At 35.5% G+C, this 27183-nt stretch overlaps 1 protein-coding gene across 1 annotated transcript in view; it reads right to left on the bottom strand.

Annotated features, from left to right (window-relative positions):
- LOC115281646 overlaps nucleotides 1-27183 on the bottom strand; it is a 138891-nt gene that overhangs the window by 51212 nt on the left and 60496 nt on the right. The window contains exons 19-39 of the mRNA XM_029927064.1: nucleotides 23806-23910; nucleotides 23192-23245; nucleotides 22690-22794; nucleotides 21163-21216; nucleotides 20484-20588; nucleotides 19417-19470; nucleotides 18214-18318; nucleotides 17505-17558; nucleotides 16514-16618; nucleotides 13553-13606; nucleotides 12811-12915; nucleotides 12590-12643; nucleotides 12232-12333; nucleotides 11664-11717; nucleotides 10874-10978; nucleotides 10036-10089; nucleotides 8287-8385; nucleotides 5680-5733; nucleotides 4492-4596; nucleotides 3911-3961; nucleotides 2907-3011 (exon numbers count right to left, since the gene is read on the bottom strand). Coding sequence (XP_029782924.1) covers nucleotides 2907-3011; nucleotides 3911-3961; nucleotides 4492-4596; nucleotides 5680-5733; nucleotides 8287-8385; nucleotides 10036-10089; nucleotides 10874-10978; nucleotides 11664-11717; nucleotides 12232-12333; nucleotides 12590-12643; nucleotides 12811-12915; nucleotides 13553-13606; nucleotides 16514-16618; nucleotides 17505-17558; nucleotides 18214-18318; nucleotides 19417-19470; nucleotides 20484-20588; nucleotides 21163-21216; nucleotides 22690-22794; nucleotides 23192-23245; nucleotides 23806-23910 — 1683 coding nt within the window. The remainder of the gene's footprint in view (nucleotides 1-2906; nucleotides 3012-3910; nucleotides 3962-4491; nucleotides 4597-5679; nucleotides 5734-8286; nucleotides 8386-10035; nucleotides 10090-10873; nucleotides 10979-11663; nucleotides 11718-12231; nucleotides 12334-12589; nucleotides 12644-12810; nucleotides 12916-13552; nucleotides 13607-16513; nucleotides 16619-17504; nucleotides 17559-18213; nucleotides 18319-19416; nucleotides 19471-20483; nucleotides 20589-21162; nucleotides 21217-22689; nucleotides 22795-23191; nucleotides 23246-23805; nucleotides 23911-27183) is intronic.

Raw genomic sequence — 27183 nt, 5'->3', positions numbered from 1 at the left:
TTACTGCGTATTTTTCTAATTCAGCATATTGAATATATCCTGCCATTCCTTTCTTGCCTGCCAAGTTTCTGAGGATAGGTCTGCTTTGAACTTGATCTGTCTTCCCTTATAGCTTTAGGACTTTCCCCTCCTCCCCTCCCCTGCTGCTTTCTTAGTTCTTGTCTGTGTATTTTGTGAATTTGACTATGATATGCCTTGTTGATGGTCCATATTTGTTGAATCTAATGTGAGTTTTCTGTGCTGCTTTGATTTTGATGTCTGTGTCTTTCCCCAGATTAGGAAAGTTTTCTGCTATAATTTGCTGACATACGCTTTCTGTCCCTTTTCCTCTTTCTTCATCTTCTGGGACTCGTATGATTCAGATATTATTCCTTTTTAATAACTCACTGAGTTCTCTAAGTCTTGTACTGTGCTCTTTTGACTTTCTTTTTTTTTTTTTTTTTTTGCTTCGTTATTCTCCATAATTCTATATCGCTGATTCACTCCTCTGCTTCATCCATTTTTTGCTGCCATGGCATCCATTCAAGATTGCATCTCAGTTATAGCATTTTATGTCCTGACTAGATTCTTCTTTTACCTCTGCAGACAGGGATTCTATGCTTTTTTCAACACCAGCTTCTGTTTTTATGACCATGGTTCTAAATTCTAGTTCAGACATCTGTGTTGATTAAATCCTTGACTGTCATTTCTTCTTGTTTTTTCTATTGGAGTGAATTCCTTTGTTTTGTCATTTTAGGGAAGAAAAATTAATAAAAAATAAAAATAAAGAAATTAAAAACAAAGTATCAAATGAAGGAAACTAGATCTTAGGTGTGTTTTGGTCTGCTTCTTGAAAGAAGCTTGATAGAATAGAGAAAAAAGGCAAAGAAAAAGAAAAAAGATAAGAAAAAACTTAAAAACTAAAAAATTTATATGATAAAATAGAATAAAAGTACAGAAAATGAAATAGAGTAAAATATCTAAAAAAGAAAAAAGAAGAAAAGAAACTAACAATAAACTTTTGTTTCTATATCCAAGAAAGAGGAAAAAAAAGAGAACAATTTATGCAGAAAAGGGAGCAAAGAAAATGAGGAAATAAATGAACCAGCAGACAGAATGAAACCTGAATGAGGTTATATCCAGTTTCCCCCAGAACTGAAACTGTCAAGCATGAAGTCCTCTATGGTCCATAGAATAAACAGGTGGAGTGACTTGTGCTGGTCTTCTAGGAGATGTGCTTCGAAGCACAGTTGGCTGGGGCTTGGTGTAACAGTCTGTTCTTCACTAGGTGGCACCGGTTAGCTTACTGGGCTGGTCAGTGCGGTGGGCATGTGCATGCATAGGAGAGGTGGAAAGGGCTTCACCCAGCTCCCTACTCTCTGGCATAGAACTTTGCACTCTTACTCTCAGTCAAGCAACCCTCCTTTGTCTCCAGCCTTCCTTCACTCCGTGTGTCTACGCAGTCTGTGTCCAAGCTGTCCACCTGCCAGGCGGCACGACCCTCTAGAGTTTTATCTCAGATGGGGTTGTGTTTCAAAACCCCACACTTCAGAGACCCCTGAGGCTTGGATCCGCACCAACCCTCTGGGGGAGGGTCTCACTGAGCAATAGCCAGGTGCTGACTTGCCCCAGAAAACATTTGTGCGGGTGCACAGTGGCAGAGGCTCAGAGATTAGGGCAAACCGCCACACACAGCTCGCACCAGGCTTCCCTGCACTCTGGCGTCCAATACCAGCAAATGTGGCTGCTCTCTGGGGTCTGCTGGGACTTCTTGACTATGAGGAGGCCATATAGTCTCTACCAAGGGGAACTCGTTCTCCCTATTGGCACATGGACCCCCTCAAATCCCACTGCTTGTCCCTGGGGATCTGCCCTACTTCCTCACCAGAGCACCGCCCAGCACTGACCTCCAGAACTTCAGACTCCATGTTCCACTCTTTATAGAATCCTGGCAGTACTGAAACCTTCTCCTTTCTTCTCATCAATAGATTTTGGGAAATAGACTTCTTGTTCAGTCCCCTGCGAGTGTTTTCACTCTTTCTCTCTTCTTCTCTCCAGCTACTTTTGGGAGAGTGTTTTTCTTCCATGATCCTGATGCACCTCTCTCTCGCGCACGCTCTCTCTCCTTTCTCTGTCCTCTCTCAGCAAAACAGCTCTCTACCCTCCGGGCTTCTCTCTCCCCCAGTTCATCTCTCCTCACTGTGTACCTGCCGAGTTCTGTGGCTCAAGTTATGCAGATTGTTGTGTTAATCCTCAGATCAGTTTCCCTGCTGTAGCAGAACATATTTTTCAAGTATGGCCAAGACAAAAGATTGCCTGCCTACCTGATCTTATTACACCATGACTGATACATCTCCTACCAAAAGCTTAGATTGAATCTGGGCGGGGTCTTGTGACTGCTTCAATAACAGCATTTGGTGGAAGGGATGCTCGGTGACTTCTGTGACGTCACCTTAGTTACAGGTTTAGAGAAGAACTGTTTTAAGTTGCCTGCAATAGACTTTTCCCCATAGGACCCATGTGAAAGCGAGGTACTGACAAACACTGAGATGGCTGCCATGCAGTGCACAGATGCTCTCGCCATATTAAAAAAGAAGAAAAAACCCATAAGTGCCCTTTTTATAAATACTGGTGTCATGCATTAGCATATACTGCTAAAGAGCTGAATTATAATTTGAGCAATACCTATCAATCCTCCCTAGAAAAAGGTACGGTTGATGAAAAAAGTCAAGTTATCTTGAAATCCTCCTCTAGTTTGCAAGTGAAACCAACAACAGACAGGATGTGTTCTTTCTTTGGACCCGGGTTTTTTCCCAAGATTTTCAGAATGCCTTCTTGATGTCAAAGAAGCATTTTTAATGATTGTTATACACAGGCTCATAAAAGTAGCTTTTTCTGGAGTGTTCAGTGGTATTTAAAATGCTCACCGTTAACTGGCAGATTTTGCATTACATCTTTAAGCTCATTTTCAGTGAGGTCCATGCCCATATTTCTCAAAACTTCATCCACTTTACTGGAATCAATCTTCCCTCCTTATGGAAAAAGAAGTACACAGGTAAAAGTTAATGTCCCTAAAATGTGGGATAAACTCTCACCTCCAGAGGATAATCAGGTTCATCAAATGAACCAAAGCCTGATGAGATCTTTACAAGAGGTCAGAGTCAATAATCAGAGCTCAAGTTAGAGCTTACTGTTTTAATTTTAATCTTAATACAAGCATGCCCAGTATAAAAACTGAATGGTGACAGAATGACTCCTCAGAGAATTCTAGTAGGGTGATAAAAATTCCAGTGTTTCTAACTACTATTGTCCCATTTCAGTGTGTTCATTTTTACAATTAATGTCTAGTTATGTTAAGGGATGCTGTTTTTCCATTACCATTAAACATTTTTTAATTTAAGTTAAAAATAAATCAATTTCAATGAAAATATTAATAGTAGTACAAATAGTGTGTGGATTTGGCAGATACCATGAAGGTGGTATTAGGAACCTTGCTTAGACATGACCTTTCTCCTGGCTTCTCCCTGTCTATCTATTCAGTCTTATGTTCTTTCAATTTCTTGGTGACTTTCTGGCACCCTCTTGTTCTCTCTCTCTTTTGGTATAAATGTCAGATTGGTAGTCTCTTGCTGCTGAATAAACTAACTGAAGAAGTGCTAATTTTCTGTTTACTTTTGCTATGTAGTCTGGGCTCTGATAATTTCTTTTCCTCTCTGTTGAAGTTTGAAAAGTCCTAAAAAAATTATGGGAATTCTTTCCAAGTTACAACATAAAAAATGATCTCCCAAAGAACACATTGATCTATAAAAGAAACAAAAGAATATAATAATGCATTAGGTGGAAGAGCTGATAATTTAATCACAAGTAATTGTCTAAATGCCAAATGTGATGATCTCAGATTGATTTGTGTTTTGTTAAGTTTCTCCCTTACCTTTAAGAAACTTTATACCATCCAGCAACCTTCTCTGATAGATCTTTCCATCTGTAAGGAAAAGGACTATTCAGATCACAGAAGAACAACATGGAGTTTCATTACTGTCTAGTAAGAAACAAGCAATTTCAGGAAGACATCTTTTGTGAACTGCCTTGGGAATTTTCTGATTCAGTGGCAAATAATGAAATTATAGGCGATGGGGATACTGCCATTCTGCCATTCTGAAAAGTACCTTTTACTTTTCTTTTGTGACAGTTTCATTTTCCTCTATTAGATCATTCCCTTCTCTTTTTCTCATTTATTTTGGCTTCAATTTTAGATCTCTTGATAGACTCAGAAGTTATAAGTAATGTAATTGAATTCTAATGATAGGAGTCATGGTGATACAATGGTTACTTCTCAAACTAAAGATAGAATTGGCACAGATAAAATTTCAACATATAATAGAGTCATTTAAAATTATGTAACGAATCATAAAATTATTTCTGACAAGCAATAAAATAGAGACAATTTTAGAAGTTTTCACTCATTAACAATACACTTCCCTGGATGACTACATTTTTATTTGAAATACTCACTATCAACTTGAAGATTTTTCACCAGCTGTGAGAGTTCTTTATCTGTGAGTTCTATTCCCATGTTTCCTAGAACTGTTTCCATGTCATTGACATCAATTTCCTCTCCTTTAAAAGGATAGAAATGGTAACACGTGACATTTTAAAGAGCCATCTAATTATTCTAAATGATGAAATCTCTTATTACTGTTCATTTATTAGCACCAGCTAGTCAGTGCATAATAAAGTCAAATGAGTCTTGTTTGACTGTAGTTATGGCAGAATATTGAAGCATCTATTTCCATAACTTTAGTAATAATAGAGGCAAAATAACAGAGTGCATAATAATGCAGTTCATAATTTTCAGTTGTGGGAGATGACCAGCAGGTAGTAATAAAACTTGAGTCTCTTTTTATTGCACTCATGTATTTTTAGTAAAATCTGGAAAAATGAGGTTATTGGGGCTAACAAAATATGGCACTATGTTTTGCTGTTAAAGCATTTACAAACCAGAGAAAGACAAACACCTTATGATTTCACTCATATGTGGAATTTAAGAAACAAAACAGATGAACATAGGTGAAGGGAAAAAAAAAGAGAGAGGGAGGCAAACTCTTAATTAGAGAGAACGAACTAAGAGTTGAGGGAGAATGAACTGAGGTGGGCAAGGGATAGGCTAAATTGGTGATGGGTGGGCACTTGTTATGATGAGTACTGGGTGTTAAATTGTGCAAGTGATGAAGCACTAACTGCTACTCCTGAAACCAGGATTACACTACATGCTAACTAACTAGAATTTAAATAAAAAAAACTTAAAACCTGACAAACTGAAGTCCAGGAAATCAAACCAGAATCAGTTTATTAAAAATTATGCTTAATTTATTATTATTTTTAATGTTTACTTATTTTGAGAGAGAGTGAGCAGGGGAGGGGCAGAGAGAGAGAGAGAGAGAGAGAGAGAGAGAGAGAGAGAGAGAGAGAGAGAGAGAGAGAATCCCAAGCAGGTTACGTGTTGTTAGTGCAGAGCTGATACCAGGCTTGATCTTATGAACCCTGAGATCATGCCCTAAACCAAAATCAAGGGTCAGTCACTTAAGTGAGACACCCAGGTGCCCCAAATTCATAATTTAAAAGGAATACAGAGTAACAGGAAAGCATACAAAATACGTGTAAAGAATCAGAATCATATGTATTTGGTAACTTCTTCCTCACCTGTAATAGCTTCTACGTTATCCATCAGTGTTTTCAGATCAACTTTCTTAGAGGCTGTAAGACAAAGTTTAATCAGAGAAGAATAATAACATGGACTCGGAAAAAAAGACACGTAGGACAGGAGTTCATTTTTATCCAAGATTTAGATAGATTAGTTCCAGAAGATGATCAAGGAAAATAAATTTGATGAGGACCAAGATTTAATAATGAATAGTGAATAAACATGATCTTAAAAAATTTTATTAACTAAAATGAAAAGTGTGAAAGTTTATCTAATATTTAAGAAGATTCAGATTATAATTATTCCATAATTCTTAGAAGAAACAAAGAATCAATGCTGGCTTTCAGCATTGTGTTGGGATATGATTTTTCTGAAAAAAGTGGGTTATGGTACACCACAGCATCCTCTTGAACTTTGAAATGAGACATATAAAAATAACCTTTACCAAAATGATTGATTTTTCCCCAAGGGGTTCTTTAAAATCTTTTGAAATTCAAATCACTGTATGTTGAATGTCCTATCATGTTATTATTCATGTACAATTTTTCTTCTTCAGTTATTAAATGTTCTAACTCTGCCCGGTCTACATTCATTAGTGGCTGTGTGTGATTTGAGTGGTCATAAGGATTGTGATCTTGTGTTACTGCGTGTTGATGCAATGGTCAGATAGAGACCAGTGTTAAGCAGTGACAGATATGTGATCGGAACTAATTACTTAAGTACTTAAGGATTCCCTGAGCCTAATGGGTAGATAAGAACACAGCCCACATCCTATCATTTTACCACACCATTTGTATTCATCTTAAAAAATTTTTTTTCATGTTTATTTATTTTTGAGAGACACATACAGTATGAGCAGAGGAGGGGCAGAAGAAAGAGGGAGACACAGAATCTGAAGCAGGCTCTAGGCTCTGAACTGTCAGCACAAAGCTTGATGAGGGGCTCAAACTCACGAATCATGAAATCATGACCTAGGCTGAAGTTGGCAATGTAACTGATTGGGTCACCTAGGCACTTCATGTATTCACCTTAAATTAAAAACAAAATAAACTAATATTAAAAAAGTAGAATTTAGGGCTCCTGGGTGGCTCCGTCGGTTAAGTCTCTGACTTTGGCTCAGGCCATGATCTCATAGTTCGTGAGTTCAGGCTCCATGTTGGGGTCTGTGCTGAAAGCTTGAGGTCTGGAACTTGATTTGGATTCTGCGTCTCCCTCTCTCTCTGCCCCTCTCCTACTTGCACACTGTCTCTCTCTGTCTCTTAAAAATAAATAAATGTTTTTATTTTATTTATTTTTTTATATTTCCACAAGAATAAAAGAAAATTTTATTCACTAAAAAAAGAAAGAAAAGATTTATGCATTAAGTAAGGATGTACAGAGATAAAACATATTTTGTGTAACAAATTTAAAAATACACAAGCATATAAAGAGAAGATAAATGCCCTTTTTTACCACTCCCCAGCTTCAGTACCTCTCCTCACTATTACTACAGTTTTGTGAATATCTTTCCAGAATTTTCTTATGTTTATAAAAGTGTATTACATACATTTTAAACACATTATAATACTATACATATGATTCTATTAACTTTTTTTGTTATTGTGACCACAAAAGAAAGCATCTCAATATCCATGAAGAGAGAAATGAGGAATGGCTGAAGAGAAATGAGGAATGGCTGAATAATTACTTTTCATTTACATTTGGAAATATAAAAGGCAGATGTTACCACTTTACACTGACATGTCACAGAATGTGCTAATCTACACAGGCTCTTCCTTATACATGACACACTGCATTATTGAGATTTAACACATGGAGCGTTCTCGTGAAGGGACAGATAGGCATGTGGCGTTTCCTTTGCTGAAGAGGCTAAAGGTTTTAGTTTCGAGAACCCTGTGTTAACAGCAGGTGTACTTAGTGGCTATCGTATCTTCCTATACCTTTGTAAGTGAATGAGCCATCGGCTCAATGGTCAGAACACAGAGAGGACTGTGCTTGGCAGGTACACACAGTGGTCTTGGCACTGAGGAGTGGACCGTCTCATGGACTGCTAGTGCTGTGAAGGGCTAAACCAAGGTTGTACCCTGGGTTGATGTCAGTGATATATGGATCAGTGAAACAAAACAAAACAAAAAACAAAACACATTGCAGATCCTATTTTTGTAAAATCAGACAATAAGCCTTCTCACTAGCACCTGTCCCTACGCCAAGATGTATAAGAAATAGGTGAGAGATTTTAAAGCAACAAAAATGAACAGCCTTTGGGGCACCTGGGTGGCTCGGTCAGTTAAGCATCTGACTTAGGCTCAGGTCATGGGTTCCTGGGTTCTAGGCCCACTTGGGGCTCTAAGTTGATAGTTTGGAGCCTGGAGCCTGCTTTGGGTTCTCTGTCCCTCCCCTACTCACATTCTGTGTCACTCTACCTCAAAAATAAATAAACATTAAAAATTTCAAAAAAATTCATAGCTGTTTCCCCCTCCCGAATAGCTTCTGAAAGTTATTCAAATATCTGCAGGTAACAAATGATTTAAACCTTTGAAACAGTCATAATTAATCCTGCAAGCACAACATCTGTTTAAAATCACAGTGTTTTCCATAATGCTCACCACCCAGAAGATCCTTTAACAGACTGAGTTCCTTTTCTGTAAGCCTCATGTCCATGGCCTCTAAAACAGGGTCCAGGTTATTTACATCAACCTTCCCTCCTTGAAAATACGAAAGGGAAAGGAAAAAATGGAGTAATTATAAAATACTTAGAAAAATTCATAAACACATACTATATCTTCAACTAACAGGCATTAATGTTTTTCCCCCTTCCCCCCAGCTTTATTGAATAATTGACATATGACATTGTGTAAGTTTAAGGTATATAATATATGTATATATACACATTGCAAAATGATTACCATAATAAGGTTAGTTAACACATCCATCATCTCACATACATTTTTGGTTGTGTGTATGGTGAGAACTTTTAAGATCTACTCTTCTAGCAATTTCCAAAAATATGATACAGTGTTGTTAATTATAGTCAAAGTGTTGTACATTAGATCTCCAGAACTTACTCCTCGTATAGCTGGAAGTTTTTATCCTTTTGACTACCTTCACCCATTCTTCTCCCCCATCTCCCTGCCTCTGGCAGCTACCAACCAGGTCTCTGTTTCTATGAGTTTGGTTTTTTAAATTCCACCTATAGGTAATATCATATAGTATTTGTTTTTTTTCTGTTTATTTCACTTAGTATAATGCCCTCAAGTTTCATCCTGTAAATGGCAGGCTTTCCTTCTTTTCTGTGGTCAAATAATATTCTATTATGTATGTGTGTATGTATATACATATCTATATATATTCTACTGTCTTTATTAATTCATCTATCAAGAGACACATTGTGTCTGTGTCTTGGTACAGTAGGCAATGCTGCAATGAATATGGGGGTACAAATATCTCTTTGAGAAAGTAATAGTTGTTGCTGTTACATGAATATACACTGCTAAAAGACAATGACTTCATAATCTAGTATAAAGACTAAAATTTTTCAAGCAAAGAACAAAACTACAACAAACTTGTACAACTCTTTACAAGTGGAGTTATGATTTAAAGCGTTAAAAGCAGGGGCAAAAGCAGGGACGCCTGGGTGGCTTAGTGGGTTAAATGTCTGACTTTGGCTCAGGTCATGATCTCATGGTTTGGGAGTTTGAGCCCTGCATTGGGCTCTGTGCTGACAGGTCAGAGCCTGGAGCCTGCTTTTGAACTCTGTGTCTCCCCCTCTCTCTCTCTTTCTGCTTCTCCCCGACTCACACTCTGTCTGTCTGTCTCTCTCTCTTAAAAGTAAATAAACACTAAAAAATTTAAAAAAATAAAGAGTTAAATGCAGAGTTAGAATTAGAATTTGTTTCCTCAAATGGTAAACCTACAGGCCCAGGAAAAAGGTGGGGCAGGGCTGGGTAACCGTAACTGGAGAGTGACAACCAGTAATTGCCACAAGGAAGTAAAGACTGTATTAATTTCCTAAACTCTTGCTCTTAGATTGTTTTCTCTGTTCTTGCTCACGTTTTGGAATAAATGCCAAACCTTCCTTTCTCCTTCCCCCCTTCTTCCCTTGTCCCTTTCCCTTCCTTTCATGCTTCCTTCCTTCCCTTTTTTCCCTTCCATCTCTATTTCTGTTCATATAATTGTTTCTTCAGAGAAAGTTTAAAAAACACAACAGAGAACTTTTCATCTAAGATAAAGTAAGGGTTATTACCAACAAAAACACAGATGTGGTACAAGAAGCAAAATAAGGTGTTATCTTCTAGTGATACAAATTTCATGCTTAAGGGTGTTCCATATGCCTCATATTTGTGGTTCATACTCACTTTTATTATACTTCACATCTTTCAGCAACCTGTTTTGAAACACCTTTCCATTGGCTGTAAGAAAAAGTATAATTCAGATCTCCAGAAAATTGATAGGAAGATTCACCAAAACATTATATGATTGTGGACAGATACATTTCAATGATTTGCTTTAAAGATTCATCCATTTTATAGTTTTGCAATATGGACATTTAAAAATATAAATGTTTGCAGTGCCTGAGTGGCTCAGTCTGTTAAGGATCCGACTCTTGATTTGGGCTCAGGTCTGGATCTCATGGTCGTGAGATTGACCCCATGTTGGGCTCCATGCTGAGTGTGGAGCCTGCTTGAGATGCTCTCTCTCTCCCTCTGCCCTGCCCTGTTCATGTGCTCTAGATACAGAGAGAGAGAGAGAGAGAGAGAGAGAGAGAGAGAGAGAGAGAGAGAGAGAGAGAGATGTTTTCCACAGTGACACACTTACCCATTCTTTGGGATTAGAAACATTTATTAAACTCTCTCATGGTGCAATTCTAAAAAATAAGTAAAAATATTTCTTTCTTTTTATTCTACTGATGTCCTTTTTCTCTTTCATTATTTTTCACTGCCGTTATTGTAAAACTAATACCAATCCAAGGGAATAGTATTCGTCACTCAGACAGCTATATGGCGATGTAGTGATGAATTTCAAATTGTGTTCCAAGAGGTAATGATAGAATTTCTTTTCAAGTCAGAAATGCTTTTCCATAATTTATGGCATTTTAGAGATAAAATTATATAAAAAGATTGAGAATGGCTTGCACTGACCCATAAAATCAAGTTCCCTGGAAGGCAGGGTGGCATTTATGTGGCATTTATTTACCATCAAGGGGCAGTGTTTTCAGCAGTCGCCTGTGCTCCTTGTCTGTGACCTCAATCCCCAGGTCTTTTAGAATATTTTGTAGGTCACTGGAATCAACCTTTTCTCCTTTGAAAAGACAGAATAGTTATAGGTTAAATTATTAAGGGACAATCTGATTATTTAAAATATCTAAACATATACTTTTGATGCTCTAGTCCTTTCTCTGATACCAGAATGAAAAGGAAAGATTAAGTCAAAGATTTTCTAATAAAAGAGTCAAAGGGTAAGTAAAAAATAGAATTTGTCCCTCACTATTAGTAAATGAGATGTATCCCTAACACTGGGAATTATATCACACAGTACAGAAATAAATCTGGTGAACTAATTATCCAGAAATCAGGTCAGGAGATGGTTAATATAATATAATACACAATTAATAAAGTCTGACATATTTTACTTTATTTTGTTAAAACTCTGTAATCAGCTGTTGGCAATGGACTTTCATTTCTAATGCTCCACCTTGCTTTTGCTGTGACCATCTAGTTTTTGGGTCTATAAATAAGAGCAGAAACCTTTACCGAAAAAAGGTATCAAAGAATATATGACTTATAATGAAGAAATAGTTCTTTTGTTTTACTTATAAACCCAGGTAATGTTAGATTAAGATGTTGATCAGTAGATGCAAATATTTATCAAAATGAATACTGAAAGGATGGGAATGTGTAAGCCACTAATAGAATTTTGAAAAAACGCTATTAAAATTTGAGGGTAAATCACGATTTGTTACAAATCATTTATAACAAATTCTTACCTGTAAAAGCTTTCAGTTCATCCTTTAAATTTTTCAGAGTGACTTTATTATCAACTGTAACAAAAAAACACATAACTTGAAGCTCATAAAATGATATAAAATAGCATAAGAACATTGTCCTCCCCTTCAGATTATAATACCACTTAAGTGTACTGGGCATTTTGTTAAGCACTTTAAATAGCCATTCATTAAATATTTACTCAGAATATGCTATGAGCATAGAGTAGAAGAAAAGATTTAAAGTATTAAAGATATACTTATTCCAAAAATGTAAATTTGACTTTCTAGTTTATAAAATAACAACTCTTGAATTTGGTAACAAAAAGATGAGATTCAAAAGTGGGTATTTAGTGAAGGCAAGCTTTCTTGTCCTCAGAACTTCATAGATTCTTCCAGTGGCCATGCCACCTGTGTCCAAATACTACATTCTCAACTTCTTTGTCAGTGTTCTTGCCCCATCTCCAATCCTGACATCCTCTGCATTAAAGTTTCCCTCGTTCCATTCCTTTCGTTGCTAACAGTACATAACACCTAACGCTCAAAATCCAATGGCATCTCACGTGCTCACCACTGACTGGCAGGTTTCCTTTCAGGTCTTCAAGTTCTCGGTCTGTGAGCTGGATTCCCATGTTGCTTAGAACGGTTTCCAGGTTTTTGATGTCAACCTTCCCTTAATCAGAAAGAGGAAAGGCTGAGTGACTCTAAAACAGGTAATTTTAAATTATTTTTTTAGAGAGTAAGGGTCTTCCTACCAAGACATGAAGCTAAAATTTTATTACTAAAACACCAACACCACAAAATCCAACTCTGGACAAATATTTACAAGAAGGAGTACAGTAACAGAATCAACATGGCATTTAAGATTAATGGCAAAATATAGTTACTGTTCTAATAGGAATTTAGGTTTATAGTGACTTCATGCTTACCTGTAATGGCTTTGATTCCTTCCATCACATTATGCAGATCAACATACCCGTTTGCTACAGAAGTCCAAGAGACATGTAATCAATGATATGAGCTCAGAAAAAGATACACATTGTTTATATAATAAAGTCCAGCTAAGTTTGACTCACATCATACTTTTAAGGGATACTCCTTTAAACAGAAGATAAAGAAAAAAATCCTAAATGCTATCTTTGGTACTCACCATCAACTTGTAGGTTTTCTGACAATTCAGCAAGTTCCTCTTCTGTGAGCTCCATTCCCATATTTCCCAAACTAGTATGGAGGTTATTCTTTTTAATCTTCCCATCTTAGGAAGAGACAGTAAAGTAACATTTGAAAAAAAAGATGTATGATAGTAAAATTTAAAAAAATTTTAGGAAAACTATTATTAACTTTAATGACCACATATAATTAAAACAAAAGAGAAAGAAGATAAAATACATTTCATGCCTCTGTTATCATTACTTTTCAACAAGGCTGAAATCCCAAACAGACTATTCCACTTAAAGACCCAAATAGAAAGTCAATGTACTTCCTGTAGTCTATTCTTGTGGACAAGCCTACATAATAAAACAAGGTTAAGGGGCTTGAACAAACAGAACTGCAGACCACTAACTTAATTACTCTCCATAAAAAGTAGGGTTATTTTTTGTTTACTGACTTGACATATTAATTATTACTGTAGCTGACCAATGCTCTTCAGTAGCAACCAGAGTTCTTTGTTTGGTTTTGGTAGGGTTGATTTTTCTTTTTGATAAAAAGTTGAAAAAATTTTAAGAAGATAGTGGACTTCCTGCCAAGAGAAAGTGTATATCAACAGCAGATAAAATGTAGTCATGCTGGAAGAATCATAAATGAAAGCTTATATAGAGCCAAGATTCATGCTTGGATGATATATCTGGAGAACCTAGACAAAGTGGTTTATAATTTTGTGTTTTACTTACTTTTGAGAGACTTCAATGCCTTCAGTAATCTATTATGATAGAACTTTCCGTTGGCTGTAAGAAAAGTCATAATTCATGTAATGGTAGAATGAATACAATATTCACAAAAATAGCATGAACTGAATAATTTCAGAAGCAGAAAACATAGTCTTTTATCAACACATGAAAATACACTGTATTTTTATAGAGTTGCAACAAGCAAACGAAAAAAGAAACTTAAGAAAACAATTTCATTTATAAGAATAAAATGCTTAAGAATAATTTTAATAAAAGAAGTACAAAACTTATACTCTGGAAACTATAAAATATTGTAGAAAGAAATTAAGGAAGATCTAAATAAATGAAAAGATATCCTATGTTTGTGGATGAGAAGACTTAATATTGCGATATGGCAATATTCCCCTAAACTGATCCATGGAGTCAATGCATTCTTCTAAAAAATTCCAGCTGGTTTTTTTTGCAGAAATTGATGCGCTGATCCTAACATTCATATGGTAAAGTTGGGGCTCTACATAACAAAAATAATCTTAAAAAAGAAAAAGAAGTAGGGGACTCACACTTTTCAATTTAAAAACTACAAAGTAACAGTAATCAAGACAGTGGGGTACTGGCATAAAACTAGATATATAGATTAATGGGATAGAATTTAGAATCCAGAAATAAACCTTCCAATTTTTGGTCAGTTGATTTTTGACAAAGGTACTGGCATCATTCAATGAAGAAAGAACAGTCTTTTCAACAAATGGTGGTGGGACAACTGGATATTCACATGTAAAGAGAATATTCTTTTGGATCCCTATCTCACATCGTATACAAAAATTACCTCAAAATGGATCAAAGACCTAATTGTAAGAGTTAAAACTATAAAAATGTTGGAAGAAGACAGAGCTGTAAATTTTTTCAACTGTAGATTAGACAACCTTTTTTTCATATATGACACCCAATCACAAGCAACAAAAGAAAAAAGTTATAAACTGGACATCATCAAAACTAAAAAGCTTCCATACATCAAGTAACACTGTCACAAAAGTGAAAAGATAATTCACAGAACAGGAGAAAACTTTTGCAATCATGTGTCTGATATGGAACTTGTATCTAGAAAATATAAGGGACTTATATCTAGAATATAGGAAGAACTTCTATAATTCAATAATAAAAAGACAACCAAATTTAAAAATGGATGAAGGTTATGAATAGATTTTTCTCCAGAGGAGATATACATTTAGTGAACAGGCACATGAAAAGATGCTTAACATCATTAGCAATCAGGGTAATGCAAGTCAAAACCACAATATGGTATCACTTCAAACCCACTAGGATATAACCAAAGGACAGATAATAACAAGAAGTGTTGACTAGGATATGAAGAAATTGTAACTCTGATACACTGCTGGTGGAAATGGAAAGTAGTGCAGCCACCGTGGAAAATAACCTGACTTCCTCAAAGGGTGAAACATAGAATTACCATATGATCCAACAATTTCATTCTTAGGTATATGCCCAAGAAAAATGAAAATATATTATCTGCATAAAAACTTATACATGAATGTTCATAGGAGCATTATTCATAATAGCTAAAATGTGGAAACAATCCAAACATCCATCAACCAATGAATGGACAAATAAAATGTGCTATATCCATCCAACAGCATATTTTTCAGCAGCAGTGAAAAGAAACAAAGTACAGTTCACCTTAGAAAAACAAAGGCTTGAACTGTGCAGGTCCACTTATACATGGGTGTTTTACATATTTTCTCCTCCTTATGGTTTTCTTAATAGCATTTTTCTCTAGCTTACCTATTGTAAGAATAGGGTATACAATACATATAACAACCAAATATATGTTAGCTGACTTTATGTTATCCTTAAGGCTTCTGGTCAACATTAAGCAATTAGTAGCTAAGTTTTTGGAGAGTCAAAAGTTATACACAGATTTTTGACTGCACAGGGAGTCCGTGTTCCTAACCCCTGTGTTGGTGTATTAATACATAACAGGACAGAGATAAAGATATTGTGTTCAGTGAAACTAGTCGCAAAGGACCACATATTGTATGATTCCATTTATGTATAATATTCAGAATAGGAAAGTTGATGGAGACAGAAAATAGATTGGTGGTTGTCCAAGGCTGAGGGAGATGGAGAAATTGAGAGGTGACTGTTAATAGGTATAGGGTATCCTTCTGGAAAAATGTTCTAAAATCGATTGTTGTGATGAATGCACAACTTGGTGAATACATTAGAATTCATTAAATTGCATACTATATTGGATTAATTGTATGGTATGTGGGTGATAACTCAGTAATGTCGTTAAAAATGTTTCACCTATGGGGTGCCTGGGTGGCTCAGTTGGTTAAGCGTCTGACTGCAGCTCAGGTCATGATCTTGCAGTTTGTGAGTTCATTCACTCAGGTTCTATGCTGACAACTCAGAGCCTGGAGCCTGCTTCAGATTCTGTGTCTCTCTGTCCCTCCCCTGCTTGTGCTCTATCTCTCTCTGTCTCTCAAAGACAAATAAAATTTTTAAAAATGTTTCACCTAAAATTTCCGTCTTTATATAACAGTGAAATTAAGGAAGAGAAGCTTTTTTTAATATGATACAGTTGTCCCCTGGGGTGGGTCTCCTGTACTGTATAAATATCTTGGTCCTTTCTTTTTAATTCTGACTTTTATCTTTAATTTCTTCCATTGCTCCCTTATCTCTCCCTTGTTCCTTCTTTTGGTATAAGCCCTGAAGGGTGACAGTAGACATTTGTTGGCCCTGATGGCAACTTACATCTGAGGAGTTGCTTGGCTTCTAAAATAAACTCTAAATGACACTTAACAGTTTTAAGATGTAGCTTACATTTTAGGTTCTTTTTTTTTTTTAATGTTCTACCACGTTTGAGAAGAAATGAAAAATTTTCATGCAGATCTACAAAAATGCAAGTCCCCTGGAAGGTCCCCAGACTCTCGTACGACTCACCATCAACTGGCAATGTTCTCAGCAGCTTCTCTAGTTCCTCATCTCTCAGCTCAATTCCGAGATTTTCCAGAACATTTTTTAGATCACTAGACTCAATCTTTTCACCTTTGAAAATAAGAAATTTGGTATACATCTTCATTTCAGAAAGCAGTAATTATTTCCTTTTTAAAAAAATTTTTAATGTTTTATTATTTATTTTTGAGAGAGCGAGCTAGTGGTAGAAGGAGAGGGAGACACAGAATCCGCAGCAGGCCCCAAGCTCTGAGTTGTCAGCACAGAGCCTGACACGGGACTCTGACTCACAAGCTGTGAGATCGTGACCTGAACAGAAGTCAGACACTTAACCGACTGGGCCACCCAGGTGCCCCCAGATAATAGTAATTATTTCTAATGAAAAAAGTTATTTTAGGATCATTATTACAATCTCCTTATTTTCAGACTGAAGACTAAAGTAAAAAAATAAAAACAAAAAACATTTTCAACTACAGAATCAATGCAGATGTTAGGTCAAATTTATTTTCTTAAAATGAACAAGAGAGTTTCTTCTAAAATCGGGACAGACTACTCTCAGAATAAAATTGGATCTATTAATTAAAAAAATAGATGCTTATATGAATTTTTCTTTGAAAAATTATTTTAATTTCAAAAATAAGAAATATATGATAAATACAATGAATTCATTACCTCCATCAATTTTAGGCTTCACTCTGTAATTTGCCATGGCATTCTATACTAAACACTGGTGAAGTGAATTATATTATTGGCATAAACAGCAATTATAGAATTTGAAAGCAAGAAGTAGTATGGTAATTTCATTGCAAAAACAGATGATTTTATATCAATACATGAAGCACTAGAGGTAAATATTTTATTAAAAAATACAGAGAAATACCAGAATTTACAAGTCAATGATGGAGTACTAGGAAGTATCAGGGAAAAAAATTTAATGTAGATATATGGAATCTTAATTTTATAGTAAGTTTTCAGTCACCTGTAAAATCTGTGATGTTTTCCATCAGTGTTTCTAAGGGAATTTTCTCATCAACTATAAGAGAAAATAAAATCACAGTATATTATAGATCTCATATATTATGGATCTCATATATTATATAGATTCCAAATATTATGTTATAGGTATAATATAAAAGTTGGTGGAAAAACATAGGAAGAACAATAATAATTGCATTTACTATATGTCAGGCCCCATCCTAATTGCTAATATTTATTTAACAAATATTTCAAAACACTTTTTAGATTATTATTCTACTCAATATTTATTCTAAGACGAAATGAATAAGAAGAAAATTCTAAACATGAAAACTACACAATTGCAACGGTGCAATTTGGCCTATCATATCTCAAATTTATTTGTGTTAGTAACCAGAAGTTACTCAGAAGTACTATGTCTAAAGAATCTGCATTTTTATGTTCAAAAGTGGAAAGACTCAACTACTAAAACATGACACAGAGAGCATCAAAGTCATGCATATCACACATATAAAAAGCTGGTTTAATTTTGACTTTGTTAACTGGATACTCATGAACTCAAATGACATTTTCTGTGTTTTAGTCATTAAAATGGTGTCTCACACTGCTCCTGGACCTTCCCTTCTCCTTATGGAAAAGGGCATTTTTCTTCTAAAGGTTTTTGTAACTAAATTCTCCCCAGGGTTAACTAGTGTATGTGATAACATGCTTACCACCAACATGCATGTTTTCAGCCAGATCTTTAAGTTCTGTATCTGCAAGTTTGATCCCCAGGTTGTTCAGAATGGTGCTCAGGTTGTTCATATCAACCTTCCCAGCTAGGAAAAGTGATAGTCCATAAAGAATATTAAATGACTCCTAAAGAGAAGTTCTTACACTTTTTTGATACACATATCTCATTGTGAATTGCTTAAGCAGTAGATAATTACTCACAAAATCTGCTTCAGACCAAACAGAAAAATGTTTGCTCTAAAGTGGAAAAAATAAATTAACGTTCAACAATTTTAGCACATAGACCAAATATTTTAAGCAGTCAATTACAAAGTTAGAATTATGGCTACTTCCCTTGAGACTTGTCTTGGAGACCAGCCTACAGAAACACAGGTGTTACATGGCATTTAATACTGAAATTAGTTTGAGAAAGAGAGCAAGGTACAGAAATATGGGCTCAGAGTACAGAAGTCTCTCAAGAAATGGATGAAAAAGGGAAGAAAGAGATTGAGTTGTGGCCAAAGAGGGGCGTGGAGAGTTTTAGTTTGCTTATTTTATAAGATGGGATATGTTGAGCACGTAAATGGGCTGAAGAGGTTGAAAATGGCCAATGGAACAAGGTCTTAAAGATATGGGAGGGGGGAAGTCAAGGGCATCTTGGCAAGCCTTGAGGAGGAAGAGGGACTCCTCGCTCATCCTTTATACTAACATGGGTGTGCTCAAAGACACCTGTACAGGTAAGGGTTCGGATGGAAGCCGAGGGCTGTTGATTTTCTTAGTGAATTAAAAAAAATCTGGTTGAAAATGGTGTTCAATGAATGCTCAGGAAATTCTGGTACTGGAGACAAACATTCTTTAGTTCTAAACAATAGTAGGTTGACTTTTGATGAATGAACTTCCAGTTTCGTTTTTTCTATTTATTAAGTTCCCTGAATTACTGCTAATCATTTCTATGTTTTTTGCTATGCAAACATGAAACTTGATATTTCTTTTCCTGAAAATTTAGAAAATGACAAGAAAGTGTGGTGCTTTACTTCCAAGATAGAACATCAGATTCATCTGCTAAAATAAAGACTGAAGTCCAAAAAAGCATACATTTGCAATCAGTACATATGACAGATGGCAGCATTCAAATTCCTATCTTGGAAACAGTATAAAATGAAGATCTCATACTCATTTGTATTCTCATTATGTTTCTCACTCACCTTTAAGGGACTTCGCACCATCTAGCAACCTGTTCTTAAAGACCTTGTTATCATCTATAAAAAAGAACACAATTAAGGTCATAGAGAAATGATGCGTCTATTCACTAAAATTATTTCAGTAAAACTGAGATTTTCATGATTTGCCCTAGAAATTTCCCCCATTAAAATCAGTTTGAGAGAAAATTAGGGAAAATTTATAATATGGTAAATCTATCTAAAATTTAGCTTACAAGGTACTCTATAACACGCACACCTTTTTTGGAAAATATCACTTCTCACCTTTTATCCCCGTCCAGTCTAACACCACTTTTCCCCCTTGGTTGCTTCCCACATTGCCTATGAGTATCTAGAAGGTAAGGGTAGTCTCAGAAATGGAGTCCCCTCATGGCATGAGTTAACATCATGGGGATGATTATTCCAAAACTGAAAGTTCAACTGCACAGACAGAAATTTCCCTCAGGAGTAAGTGAACATTTAAATTATTTTGTTTGTTTAAATTACTTTGTTTGGCACTTATTTGTATGTCTGTTTATTGTTGCATCTTAGCAAACAGGGATAGTTTGAGTTTTAAAAAAAGCTTAAAAGGAGACCAAACACAGGGGGGAAAAAAAGAGAGGCAAACCAAGAAACAGACTCTTGGGGCGCTTGGGTGGCTCAGTCGGTTAAGTGTCCGGCTTTAGCTCAGGTCATGATCTTACGGTTTGTGGGTTCGAGCCCCGCTTAAGGCTGCTTCAGATTCTGTATCTCCCTCTCTCTCTCTGACCCTCCCCTGCTCGCACTGTCTCTCTCTGTCTCTCAAAAATAATAAAAAACATTAAAAAAATTAGAAACAGACTCTTAACTATAGGGAACTGATGGTTACCAGAGGGGAAGTGGGTGAGGGATGGGTGAAACAGGTGATGGGGGTGAAGGGAGGCACTTGTGAGGAACACAGGGTGATGTGTGGAAGTGTTCGATCACTACATTGTACCCCTGAAACTAATGTTACACTGTATGTTAACTAACTGGAATTTAAATAAAAATGTTTTTAAAGCTTAAAATAATCCTTTAAGTATATAAATGCCTACCATTGAAAGGCAGATTTTTCAGCAGCTTCAAATGTTCCTTATCTGTGAACTCTATTCCCATGTTTTTCGGACTAGCTTTCACATCTTTGACATGAACCTCCCCTCCTTAAAAAAAAAAACAAACCATCATTACATATATGAACTTAAAGGATCATCTAATGATTCCAAATAGAGAAAATGATCTATGGCTCTATAGCTTGAATCGGTACAGAATATAGAGTAAAGGCCAATGAGCCCTCTTCCAGTATCCTGACACTGACTTTCGCAGAAAAAGAATTTGACTCTAAGTGCTAATAAAAGAAGTCACAATCATAAGGACAATGGCAAGGCAACTCTGAACCCTGTGAGATTTATATTATGTATTTACTATTCAATTGGAATATTATAAATTACTTATTCAAATAATTGTATCCAATAAGGTAAGGTCTGTTAGTATCATTTTTGTAGTTATCTGTAGTCTACCAAAATTTTACTTCATATGTTATTTTGCTAATAGAGTTTGGCCATTCTAAAAAAGAGAAGAGTAAAATATATAAATAAAAAATATACCAGAAATGAGTTGTTAGTAATTTAATGAATAAGGAAATAAATGCCATAACTAAGATAGCAATTGGGAGATAATGATGAAAAATAACTACTCTAAGTACTATATGTTTAAGATTCATAATTTCTCACTTACCTGTAGTAGCTTTTACTCCATCCATGACTTCTTTCAGACCAACCATCCCATTAGCTACAAGAATAGGCACAATGAAAATAATGTCAGAAGCTCAGAAGACAAATTTTAGACATACATCTTATGGAAACAATTTCATTAAAAATTCCCTACATCTTCATTTTACCCAAGACCATTTAGAAAATGCCTGGATCTCAGGGAGTTAAGATGATCTCCATTAATACAAATGTCTCTTGTATTTTAGAAACTGCATCAGGAAAAGTGTGCTCTTCCTAGTATTTTGGATGCCATTATAAGCCATAGCAGAAGATTCTACTGGATTTGTCCAGGTATTCTGGTAGCTTTACTTCATGTACCAACAAACAGCTGAGGAAGGGACCACTAATCTAGTCTGGTATGTTCTAAGATTGCTTCCTGCAGGAGATATTACCAGATATTACCAATGGTAATGGTACATTACCATTAATGTACCAGAGCAGTTGATATAAAATATGGAAGGAGGGTAGAGACTTCACATGGAGGAGAAGTTGAGAAAAAAGTCTAGGGACATCATGTTACATGTGTGAAACTACAAGTAGTTCAACATGGCTTCAACAGGAGAAAATGAGAGAAGATATATCCACACAGACAGATGGAGTTTGAAGGTCTCATGCACTATGATAAAAAAAAACCCTGAATGTGTTTTCAGGTGAAGAATTCAGTAGACACAAGGATAGGTAGAAGAATGGCCTGTTGACTTCTCCATAAATAGATTTTCATACCCCTATTATTTTGCCTTATTATTATTTAGACTATTAGACTCCTATGATTCTTGGTATAAACAGGGAAAGGTGATGTTGTTTTAGATTAATTGTAACGAAGATCCAAGATTTATTGTGACTTTAAAATTGGGCCGTCCTCCAAGTGTCCATCAATAGATAATGGATAAAGATGTAGCATATACATATATATGTGTGTGTGTGTGTATATATATATATATATATATATATGTATATATATATATATAATGGAATATTATTCAGCCATAAAAAGAATGGAATCTTGCCATTTGCAACAACATGGATAGAGCTAGAGTATAATGCTAAGAGAAATGTCAAAGAGAAATACTATATAATTTCACTCATATGTGATATTTAAGAAACAAAATGAATGAACAAAGAGGAAAAAAAAGAGAGAGACAAACCAAGAAATGACTCTTAACTATAGAGAACAAACCAGTGGTTACCAGAGGGGAGGTGGGTGGGGGAATGGGTGAAACAGGTGGTGGGGATGGAAGAGTATACTTATCACCAGGAGCACTGAGTTATATATAGAATTGTTGATACAATTGTTGATATATTGTACTGCTGAAATAATATAATTTTGTATGTTAACTATATTGGAATTAAAATTAAAAACTTAAATAAATAAAATAAAATTGGGCTCTCCTCCAACCTTTCTAACATGTATCTGTCAATTAAATCTATTTTCAAACATATCAGATATAAAGGAAAAATAAAAAGATGGCCTGAGGACATATGTAGTATTCACCATCAACTTGTAGATTTTTTGACAGCTTTGTAAGTTCCTCTTCCGTGAGCTCAAGTCCCAATTTTTTAAGAGCATTGTCCAGGTTATTGACATGAACCTTTCCCCCTTAGGAAAGAGACAAGGTAGGAACATGAAAAAAGTATACTATACCAAAATTTTTCATGCATATCAACTTTCTATTTATTTATTTTGTTTTTCTTGTTTGTTGTTTGTTTAAGGTGAAGTGATTTTTTGTGTGTGTGGAGAAGGGGTGTACAGAGTTGAAAAAAAATGCAAGGGCATATGGAACTTCCTACAAGATAAAATATATGCATTATATTCATTAAATATATTCATTAAAATTATTCATTAAATAAAATATATTCATTAAAATGTGGGTAGACTGAAAGAATCATAAATAAGGAATGATACCAGAGTGAGGAGCCAGGACTCATAATTGGAAAAAAAATGTCAAGTTGGGGAATGTCAGACAGTATGACTTTCAAATGGGTTTCTTACTCACCATTGAGGGACTTCACCCCCTTCAGTAACCTATTGGGATGTACCTTTCCAGCAGCTGTAAGAAAAGCCACAGTTCATGTAATGGGGAAACTACCATAAAATCACAAAAATGATGTGAATTTGATAATTTCAAAAATAACATTTTAAGAAGAGGTGTCTCTAATTTTTAGTTTATTTCATCTAATATAATTAAGTTTGGAAACAAACTTCTCTCATTGTGACAAACCTTTCTGTCCCAGTACCTCTGGATGTCTCCTTGTGCAAACCTGAGTATAGCTTCCCTTTGCTTTTATATTTCTGCTTCTCATCTTTATTTATTTATTTATTTTTGTCATGGATCTCCAATCTTTCTCTCTTTTTTTCTTTTCTCAAGATATGAACAAACTAGTGGTGTGATAGGTGACAATATGTTTAGCTGCTAATGTCCACTCTTGTCTGAAGAGTTACTTAACTTCCAATATAAATTCTAAGCGACATAAACATGTTGCTATATAACATAGACCTCAATTTAATATTTTTTCTTTTATATTTTAAGAAAAAAACAGAAACAAAGTTGGAGATACACAGACCTAAAGACCCAAAAAAGACCTCCATGGCTCCTCTATGATGACTCACCATCAACTGGCAGGGTTTTCAGCAGCTCTGCTTCTTCCTGATCTGTGAGCTCAATCCCCATGCTTCCCAGGAAATTTTTCAGGTCATTAGAATCAGCCTTCTCATCTTTTAAGAGAGGGGACAGAAGACATGTAAACTTTAGAAACTCTGGTATTCTCTCAGGTTGTAAAATAAGTTGTACGCAGTTTAATGATAACCCAATTTCAAGATGAGGTGTTAGACAAATATATTATCAAATGTAGAACTATTGAGAATATCTTATGGTATTTATAAAATAGCACATTTAATGTAAATTAAAGACCATTTTACCTAAAGTTGGAAAAAACAATTTCCAGAATAAAATCTGATGAGTGAATTAAGATAATGTAGATTCTTATATAAATTATTCTTCAAAAACATTTGTTTTGGTGAGAACTATTGATATCAGGAATACATTATCTTGATCATTTCTAAGCTTCACCATGCCATTTTCTACACATTTCTAGACTATGTTCATTTAAACATTTGTGATGTGAAGCATATAACTTGAACAGAAAATTGAGGATTTAAAATTGACATATAGTCTTGTATCCTATTGCAGAAATTTTCCTAAGGCCAATCCAAGATTCATATGTTTAAAAATAAAACATCAGATTAATAAGACACTAGAAACACCACTGAAAAAACTATTATAAAGAACTGAAACCCTAGATTTACACCAACTTCTCATTTGCCTGTAAAATCTTTTAGTTCATTCATTGATGTTTTTTACAGAAATCCTCTTATCAACTGTAGAAGAAAATTAAAGACATAATGAGATAAAAAATACTCACAAAATATTGTAATTGACAATGTGGGAGTATAGATAATAAATCAACATTTATTATGTGGCAGGCATTATCTTAAGTACTTTATATATGCTTACTTAAGAACTATTTACTGAAGAATATCTAAGTCGGGAACATCAACTTTTGACAGAGTCTCTTGGTGTGTTAGACAAAAATTTGTCTCCTACATAGAAGATGCAAAGCAACAACCTTCATGGATTTTACCAGCTTCTGTCTCCCTCAACCTAATGTTACAAAATATTCATCTGATTTTTCCTAATATTTTTATTTATTTATATTTTACATTTAGAGCTTCAATTAACATAGAATGTATTTTTATTTATATTGTAAGGTAAGGTGATTTCTAATTTTTTTCTTTTAGACAGATAGCCAATACTATTTTAAAGTCATTCTTTAAATCTTTAAATACTTATTTATTTTTGAGAGACAGATTATGAGCAGGGGAGTGGCAGAAGAGGAAGACACAGAATTCAAAGCAGGCTCCAGGCTCTGAGCTGTCAGCACAGAGCCTGATGGGGGGCTCAAACCCACAAACTGTGAGATCATGACCTGAACCGAAGTCAATGCTTAACTGACTGAGCCACTTAGGTTTCCCAAAGTCATTCTTTAACATATATCAAGATAGCCATTAGACTAGGATCTAATTTTTAAAAAAGAATTTTTTAACATTTATTAATTTTTGAGAGAGAGACAGAGTACAAGTGGGGGAGGGGCAGAGAGAGGGAAACACAGAATCAGAAGCAGGCTCCAGGCTCTAAGCTGTCAGCACAGAGCCCAATGTGGGGCTCGAACCCATGAGTGGAGACTGTGACCTGAGCTGAAGTCGGAAGCTTAACCGACTGAGCCACTCAGGCACCCTGCCTGACTAAACTGACTAACACTCAAGATGAGAAACTGAGCAAAAAAAAATTTAGTAATTATCACCTGTCATGGATTTTTATCCTATTTTTCCTCTTCATTAGTGTGAAGAAGCAAAAAGTTTTATCCTTCAGAAACAGCTATGTTAACGATGTGACACCTTTTTCTCTTTAAGGTATTAAAACTTTTAGCTGTAAAAGAAGGGTATATAAATGAAGTCCCTTCTATGTTACCTCCTTTTTAGCATTTAGAACTTGGGAAATTATTATTTACCTGGGGTATTGGGAAAAAATTAAAAGTCAGTATTTACATTATTTCAATGTTTTAAGTTTGGAAAACTTCCACTGATGTAAAGTCGGCCCATACTCACGACTTATTCATTTTTACAATTAAATTGAAAAGATCTCATCAACTCTTTAAATTACATTTGAAGTTAGAAATAATTTAAGACATTTTAGAGGTCAACTATAGCCTTTATAACAGATATTCAATGGTTTGTTGCATCAGTTTTTAAAGAGGACAATAAAGTGGAAATAGTACATAGAATTAGATCACTAAATCAGAATCTTAATAATATTGTGTTTATACAAATCAAGAGACTATAGATGCTGGCGAGGATGTGGAGAAATGGGCACCCTCCTACACTGTTGGTGGAAATGTAAACTGGTGCAGCCCCTCTGGAAAACAGTGTGGAGGTCCTTCAAAAAATTAACAATAGAACTCCCCTATGATCCAGCAATAGCAATGCTAGGGACTTACCCAGGGGATACAGGAGTGCTGATGCATAGGAGCACAAGTACCCCAATGTTCATAGCAGCACTTTCTTTTTTTTTTTTAATAGTTTATTGTCAAATTAGTTTCCATGCAACACCCAGTGCTCTTCCCCATAAGTGCCCTCCTCCATCACCACCACCTCTTTTACCCCCTCCCCCTTCCCCTTCAATCCTCAGTTCATTTTCAGTTTCAATAGTCTCTCAAGTTTTGCATCCTTCTCTCTCCACAACTCTCTTTCCCTCTTCCCCTCCCCCTGGTCCTCCATTAGGTTTCTCCTGCTTTCCTGTTAGACCTATGAGTGCAAACATATGGTATCTGTCCTTTTCTGCCTGACTTATTTCACTTAGCATGACACCCTCAAGGTCCATCCACTTTGCTACAAATGGCCAGATTTCATTCTTTCTCATTGCCATGTAGTACTCCATTGTGTATATATACCACAACTTCTTGATCCACTCATCAGATGATGGACATTTAGGCTTTTTCCATGTTTTGGCTATTGTTGACATTGCTAGCAGCACTTTCAACAATAGCCAAATCATGGAAAGAGCCTAAATGTCCATCAACTGATGAATGGAGCAAGAAGATGTGGTTTATATATACAATGGAGTATTATATGGCAATGAGAAAGAATGAAATCTGGCCATTTGTGGCAATGTGGATGGACTTCAAGGGTGTCATGTTAAGCAAAATAAGTCAGGCAGAGAGGACAGACTCATAGGTCTAACAGGAGGAACTTAACAGAGAATTATGGGGGAGGGGAAATGGGGAAAAAAGGGAGAGAGAGGAAGGCAAATCATGAGAGACTCTTGAATACTGAAAACAAACTGAGGGCTGAAGGGGGAGGGGGAACAGGGAAGGGGGGTGATGGTCATGGAGGAGGGCACTTGTGGGAAAGAGCACTGGGTGTTATATGGAA

The sequence above is a fragment of the Suricata suricatta genome, chromosome 17 (assembly GCF_006229205.1).
Source record: "Suricata suricatta isolate VVHF042 chromosome 17, meerkat_22Aug2017_6uvM2_HiC, whole genome shotgun sequence".
NCBI lineage: Eukaryota > Metazoa > Chordata > Mammalia > Carnivora > Herpestidae > Suricata > Suricata suricatta.
The sequence above is the reverse complement of the archived record's forward strand: the minus strand, read 5'-3'. Positions and strand labels throughout refer to the sequence as shown.